The 7,893-nt window shown below is 44.5% G+C and overlaps 1 protein-coding gene across 1 annotated transcript; it reads right to left on the bottom strand.

Annotated features, from left to right (window-relative positions):
• Window positions 1-1,673: 1,673 nt before the first annotated feature.
• Window positions 1,674-3,704, bottom strand: LOC126491297 (zinc finger protein 496-like). The gene is given in 2 exon segments (XM_050126869.1): window positions 1,674-2,851; window positions 2,854-3,704. Coding segments are annotated over 2 exon segments (1,740 nt in total). The 5' UTR covers window positions 3,416-3,704.
• Between the last annotated feature and the right edge of the window lie 4,189 nt (window positions 3,705-7,893).

Raw genomic sequence — 7,893 nt, 5'->3', positions numbered from 1 at the left:
ATACAAAGACCCTGGCCTCCATGTGGAAGTCTGCCCTCCCTTGACCAATAAAGACCCAACTTCTCTCTTTTTCAGACACAAGGATAGAAGAGAACTAGTTAGAAACTAGGACAGTTTATTTCTTGTTCAAGGTGTGGTGGTTTTATTGCATTTACTATTTCTGGGCAATGCACTGAGCAGAAAAAAGGAAGTCTCAGAATTCTATGATTGCATCTGAATAGAGGCTTCTTGATGTGAAAATCAGGACATAGAGCACCAGAGGCCGTGAATTCATTTTCTCAGGCTTCCTGACAGTTGAGAGCTGGTACAGCCTACAGATCCAGCCTGGCTGCAGCTCTTGGGTCCAGTCATAGCCATACTGAGGTCAACACCAGTGGGCCAGGACAGTAAGACCACATTTTCAATTGCTTGAGGTTTCCTACCAACAACTACCCCCAGAATCCCAGGCTCTGAACTTAAAGGCCATGGATGAGGATTCTTCCTTGCAAATGACAACAGCTCTGAGAGCAGACAATGGACTGAGCCCGCCATTCAAAGGGATGGCAAGCAAGCTACCCCAAGTCCACATCGGTTCATCTGAGGCAGGATAACAGCATCATGAGATCATCTGGGGTTTGGCTATGTCCACTCAAACTCCAGGGTTGAAGTCCTTATTCCTAGCACCTCAAGATGTGACTTTATTTGGAAACGGCCACTCCAGATGTAGGTGGGGTTCAGCTGTAACAGACAGGGTTAGCGCCCCAACCCAAAAACTAGGATCCTGTACAAAAGGTTACGTTTGGAGACCGACACAGTGGAGACAAAGGCAAAGACGTTTGTGCAGGGCTCCTCAGCTTCTCTGTGCAGTATGCAGCCCAGGGCTACAGACAAGGGTTAGTGACGACAGCCCCAGCATGATTCATCCCCTCTTCTAGCCTCAGAGAACCAACCCTGCTGACATCAGCTCTCGGCCTTTGCAGCCTCACAGCTAGGACAACGCCCCCTGCTGGTGTTAAAAGAGCTCAGGTTTAGTACAGTCACAACAGTGCCAGGGAACTAAAGAGACTGCTGTGGACTGGGTACCCCTGAAGGACATGGTTTCACAGAAGCTTCTGTCCCAGGGTTTGGCTCGCCCAACAGAGCCTTGATGGGCTGACAGAATGCAGGACTCAGGGTGGTGACAGGCAGTTTCCATCACAGATTTATGAAGGATCTTTGGGGCACAATGAAGACATGTTGGGACAGGTGCACACATTTAAAATGTGAGCTCCTGATCCCTGTATGGTCAGTGGCCTGGCCAAATCAGGTCTCATGACAATCCCCAGACCCCAAAGGCCCTCCTGGCCATCTGTGGGACACTCTCCTAGACACAATGACCTCAAACTGACTTCTGAGGACAGGACCAGGGTCAGGGCTTTAGGCCAGCTCCCCACTGCACACACCTCACCCCTAGAAGGCATGGGATGGGGCAGCTCAGTCCCTCTGAGGGCTGGAGCATGTGACTAAAGGTCTCTAAGATGCAGAGTTGCCTCACCTCCCTGGGTTTTGGCACAGTAGAAGGAGTGCTCAGGTGGCTACTTTTTATCTGGGGAGGAAGAGGCATGGCACCAGAAGTGGGACACTACCTGAGAGCAAAGGGCAGGTGGTTCGGGCTTTGTGCTAGGCAGGGACTAGTTTGTAGGGCCACGTCCAGCTCAGTATGAGTTCAGAGCCTGCTTGGAGCGGAGCTTCATGTGCAGGCGCTCATGGCGGAGGAGATCATAATTCTGCCGGAAAGTTTTGACACAGTACCGACATTGAAGGGGACGAGCCTCACTCTTCAGGTGACAGTGGCTACGGTGTCTCACCAGATAGTCGTGTCGCTGGAAGCCCTTCCCACAGTTCCCACACTGGAAGGCCAGCTTAGCCTTGCTCTTCTCCAGCAGGGCTTGGGTACCTGTGCCCTCCGTTTCCAAGGCATCCTCCTCGCTCTTCTTCACTGGTGGCTGTTTGTCTGGATGCAAGTGGATCCGTCGGTGGGAGAGCAGGTGTGAGTTGAGGCGGAAGCTCTTTCCGCAGACAGTGCACCTGTAGGGCTTCTGGGCCTCATGGTTCTCCAGGTGTCCATCCAGGTCCTCGCTGTCACTGAATAAATCTCCACACACTGAGCATTTGTGTGGCTTCTGCTCCCTGTGGCTGTGCAGGTGGCGGATAAAGTTGACCCTCCAGCGGAAGATCTTCCCACAGTTCGGACACACATAAGACTTTTGTGAGGTTTGCACCTCGCCTCCAACCTCCGTGCTGTTGCGGTGGGTCGAGAGACTATGGGGCTTTTCTGCAGGGCTCCTCAGCTCCTCTGTGCACTATGGGCTGTGTTGGGAGTCCTCATCCCCAGAACTGGATAGCATGATCTCAATGGTCACCTCCTGGTCCAGGCTATTCTTTAGGGGTGGTGGATCACTTCCTGGACAAGGACTCTGAGTGAGCGCCACCTGCTGGCAGGACTGGAGCTCTGGCACCTGCAGTTCCTCCCATTTCCTTCCTTCTTCTTGGAATGGCTGGAGACTGGGAAAGTCTAGGCAGGACAGCTGGGGCGCGTCTTTACCCTGGAGGGCTGGCATCTCTATGACCCGTGGCCCGTTCTCTTCAGGTGAGAGGTCTGGCTGAGCTGCAGGGTCGTTTGGAGGCATGGAGACCCCGTAGTCTTCCCCAATGATGAATTCTCCGTAGAAACCAGTCTGCGCTCGGTCCAGAAGAGACCAGTCCTCTTCTGAGAAGCATAAGATCATATCCTTAAATGGAGAAACTCAGTTCGGGGGCAGCTGGCAGGTGGTCACCGGCTGGGCGTCCCTGACACTTTGCTCCTGAACAAGGAAACCATCTTGCGGAACTGGTCCTCAGTTGGCTGGCCTGGTAGTCTGCTGAGGAGCCCTAGGCCCTGTGCAAGGGCCACAGGCTGAGCGTCAGGGTTGCTCTGGGATTCCGCTGACACTCGCTCTTGCTCAAGGTCCTGAGGCCCAGGCACATCGCCATCGTCAATCACGACCGGGTCTTCACAGTGCTTGAGCCACTGCCAGGGTCTCTCTGGCTCCCGTTCCAGGGCCTCTACTGCAGCCACAGCCTGCTCTCCACTCTCCGGCTCCTGGGCACGCACCCAACTCTGGATCTCCCATGGCAGGATGGCCAGGAACTGCTCCAGCACCAGTAGCTCCAGGATCTGCTCCTTCGTGTGCCTTTCGAGCCGCAGCCAGCCCCGGCACAGTTCCCAGAGGCGCTCCAGGGCCTCCCATGGGCCTGCCGCCTCTTGGTAGCAGAACCGGCGGAAGAGGCGGCGAGAGGACTCTGGGCTGGGAGGCTCACCCTGAGGGCTGGGGTTCTCTCCAGGAGGACTCCGCATTTTCCTGGCCTCCTCACTTTCCTTTGGAGCCAAGACTCGTGGGCACAGGGCTGTGGGCATGATGGGATTTGATGGGGGTCAGCGGCAGAAGGCGGCCCTTTGCGGGGGCAGGTCTTCTTGGAGGATATAGCCCCAGCAAGCCACAATCTTGAAGCTTTGGCACCAAAGTCACTGTCTTTGTTCTTGAGATCGTCAGAAATTAAACTTCCAGCCCGGTCTCCCTGGTGTCTTGGCCGAGGCAGCTCCTCTGCAGGGGCCAGACTCCGTCCCTGGGCAGGCCAACCCTGTCTTGGGATCATCTAGAAAGCTTCAGCTGGGCTTGGGAGCGAAGGGAGACGCCGCTGAGCAGCGTCCCCGGTTGGCGGGCCGCGCAGGCCCTCTTTTTATTCTTTTAAAGAATCTTATAAAGGTTATATTCTTTCCCATCAGCCAATGTCTTCCAGATCCTTCTGCTTCCCCGTACATTCAACTCCAGTTTTCTTTCTGAAGTAAATAATTAAATAAAAGACACCAACTCTCATAACAAATTAAGAAAAAATCACACAAATAAATTCAACTCAAAACTAAATCTTACAAAAGCAAAGTTCATTTTTTGTTGGCTAACTTAACTACTCTTCAGAATGGAGGCTACCCTGAATGTGGTTTATTTATATAATCAGTGATGTTCTTTTGGGAAAAATCAGCTTTCCTTTTGATGGCGCCTATCAATCTCAAACAGTTTCTTTGTTAGGAGTAAAAGCTTCTGCTCACTTCCCCTTTTCATTCCTAGAATTTTGTATCATTAGAATTAGTGTAGGTATAGGTCTTGTGCACACTGTCATTGTCTCTGTGAGGTCATATTCATCATTTCTGCTGTATCTGGAAGATGTTGTTTTTTATTCATCACCATTAACTTTTACATTCTTTGAATGTTGATTATACTTATTATATCATCTTCACAAGGATATTTTGGAGAACAACCAAATTAAAATATCTTGATGCTACTTTACAAGTGTAAAATTACAGTATATTTGGGGTTATTATCAAGACAATAAGATAATTATTAGGCGTATACAGAGCAAAGGGAATCCTTGTGCACTGCTAGTGAGAATAAAAGTTTATATAGTCATTACAAAAAATTGTATAATAATTATCATGAAATTAAAATCTGTATATGATCCAACAATTATTTATATCTGTTTACAATGTAAATAAAATCAACACCTTGTAGAGATATCTATATTCCTACCTTCATTTCCATATGATACATGCTACGATATGGGAGGTAAATAGTCTGTAAAAATGAGTTGATAATGAAACTAATTTACATTTATACATTTATATACTCTTAAAATGATGGAAAGTTTGCCATCCTAACAATGTGAATTAATATGGTGGATATCATGCTTAACAAATTCAGAGAATAAATATTTCATGATTTCACTTGTCATTTTTTAAAAAAATGTATATACATAATTGACAAATACTACTGATTATCAGAAATTGACTGCCATAGGGAGATCAAAAGATTCAAATTTCCAGTTGTTTATGATGAATGACAAGAGTTCTAAGATACAGCTCAATGACTGCAGTTAACATTGTAAAAGGGTGGAAATATAGCTAAATAGTAGAGGGCTTGCCTAGGTAAAATACTCTGGATTTGACCTGAGTTTTATTGAAAAAATATATATACTGGAAATTTACAAATACTGTATTTTTCAAGGGTAAAATTTATCCATGTAAAGAGATTATGTATGTTAATTTTCTTTAGTATAGGCATGCATTGATGGTATATGCATATAAATGCATTTAATTATATGCCAGTTTTATAGCTGTTTTCTCAGAGATTAGATCCTTCTATTTTAGGGGTGAGCTCATTAAGACACAGGACATTTACAATAAGGTAAAAGAATATTATGTATAAAAGGTAGGTGAAACATTTCATCCTGTAGGCAAGCTCACTAAACTCAGAAAGTAAACAACTCAAAAGTTTCAGAATGCCCATAAAACAAACTAGACACATGATGCTGTTTTTTCCCCAAGTATATATAAACAGTAAGGATTTCTGAGAGACATTCTCAGTCTAGCTGAAGTGCCTAGAAATGCTTTACACTAGTTGAGCAATCTGGAAGAAAAAGAATAATCTAAGCTCCTTTTTAATATCATTTTCAAAAGGCAGTTCTGAAAGAACTTAAAAATGTATAAGCATGTGATATGAAATTGAAGCAGGGTTAGAGGAATATACAAACACAAGGGAATTGCAAACATGCAAAAATATACACATAAATAAAAATAATTTGGTCATGTTTGTGGTTTTCAGCACACAGCAAGAAAGTATAGCCAGGCAGCAGGATGTTTTAAATTTCATACTCTCTGAATATTTGACTTACAATCATACAAAATGTGATTTAGACAACTATTTCTCATTAATGATTTTCGTACTGATAATAAAAATCCTTGATATATGATAGAAAATTATCTCCACTTGTCTCAAATGAACATTATAGGCTACGGCTGGGAGGGGGCTTGAGGCATGCTGAGCTGGTGGCAGGCAGCTGAGCCTGGGTGGGGGTAGGGGATAGGGGGGTTACCCAAATGTTGGACATCAGATAAAGGAGTAAGTCACAAAACAATCCCACACCAGTTTGGAATCATGGTTAATAAAAGGGTTATATATTTAAAGGGAAAAAACTTACAGATCACCATCCTAGACAACAGCCCCTGCATGACCAGGAAAAGTGGCTGATAGCCAGAATCAGAGTCCAAAGCAAGAGAGGAAGTGTAGGTCTACCACTGCTTTTTTAAGTCAGAGAGACCATGCCCAAGATGGCCAGTATTTTAAAGGCTATTGGCTAAAGGAGCAGAAGGAAGTCCCACAGCTCGTAAAAATTAGAATTACAACAAGCACAAACAACATCAAGCAAGAAACATATGCTAAATGTTTTAATAGTTAGCCTATCCTATTAGTAGTCTAAATCTTATATTAAAAATGGACTGACTAAGTCATGAGAAAGAAGAAACTATAACTATTTCTCTTCAACCCCATTAAAGACGTGAGAAGGTAAATAATATTACCTGAGTAAATAGGGAGTGCAATCAGTCAATTTTCAAAAGGTGCAAGAAGTAGTGAGAAAACCGACTTCCTGGGAAGTCACCCAAAGTCTCATTTGCTATGTTGGGGCAACAAAATTTGTCTAAGGCCTAGAGAAACTGACAGACCATTTTCAGAGGAAGGAAAATTAATATATACTTGTATCCTATTTGTCCAGTTTGGACATCATTATTTTGTCAGTCATCAGGGCAAGGGCAGGGTCTTTGCAGAAAGATCTTCTGCCCAGAAGAAAACAAGCTCCAGGTGGAATGTCTTTGGTGCCCAACATATAACAATGTTTATTTATTTGGGGATAAACTGAGAGTAATGCTAACAATCCACAATCCTCTGCTTGCGCTGGGAACTGGAATCATAATCAGCTGCCAGGAGGGCCAAGCACACTTTTCATCTAGACTTTTAGTGCATGAGACCATGCCCAAAGTAAGCTAGTATCTTAAAGGCTACTGCCTGAAAGAGTTCTCACAATACCATTGCTTCTATGTGGTACTTTCATGGAAATGATCACTCTAATCTGGACAACAGTGGAATGGCCTCTATAATTTTCTTTTCCACTTCTCTTTGTTCCTATACATGAACCTGATGGTAGAGCCACAGAAGCACTGCTCAAGAGAATTTTTCCACAATATCCCTGACCAGTGTCAGGAGCCCAAGGGTCCCCTCTTTGTTGGAACAATAGCCCCTAGACTCTGCCCCATCTCAAAATAAATTAACCAATTTATTCATTGCCCTATATGTGGACAGCAGTCTGTGTTAGCCCCCAAAAGAAAGAAATGAATCAGGGTTATAGGTAAAGAGGTGTAGAACTGTCCTGCCCAGTTCCCACAGCTATTCAGTCCCAAAGAAACACATAGATGTCTATTTTAATTATAAATGGATTGGCCTATTAGCTCAGGCTTCTTATTATCTCTCATAGCTTATATTAACCCATAATTCTTGTCTGTGTTAACCACATGGCTTGGTACCTTTTTCAGCAAGGCAGTCACATCTTGCTTCCTCTGCAGTTAGGTCACAACTGCAGACTCAAGCTTCCCTCTTCCCAGAATTCTCATTGTCCTGCCTCTACTTCCTGCTTGGTTTCCCTGACTATACTTGCTGCCTGGATACTGGACAATTACCATTTTATTTAAAATGATACAACTGACAGGATAAAATACCATTTTCCAACAACAAATAGGTAAATGAGGAAAATAAAAGATGGCTTACTGAAACATCTATCATTTTTTCCCAGAATATATTTCACAGAAAATCAGTGCAATACCTGGTTCTGTGTATCTCAGCAGAACCAATAGTGATAATGGGAGGACCAAGGAAACATACAAAATACTTAATCCGGTATCTGTTTTTAACAGAATTTTAACTGATTTCTAGCCTTAGGCTTTTTCCATTTTTTTTTTCAGTTAATAGCATAATTTTCTTTTTTTTGTTTTTTTTTTTTTTTTTTTTTTTT

Source organism: Alexandromys fortis, unplaced genomic scaffold, assembly GCF_014885135.2.
Source record: "Alexandromys fortis isolate MF-2015 unplaced genomic scaffold, M_Fortis_MF-2015_v1.1 scaffold_180, whole genome shotgun sequence".
Taxonomy (NCBI): domain Eukaryota; kingdom Metazoa; phylum Chordata; class Mammalia; order Rodentia; family Cricetidae; genus Alexandromys; species Alexandromys fortis.
The sequence above is the reverse complement of the archived record's forward strand: the minus strand, read 5'-3'. Positions and strand labels throughout refer to the sequence as shown.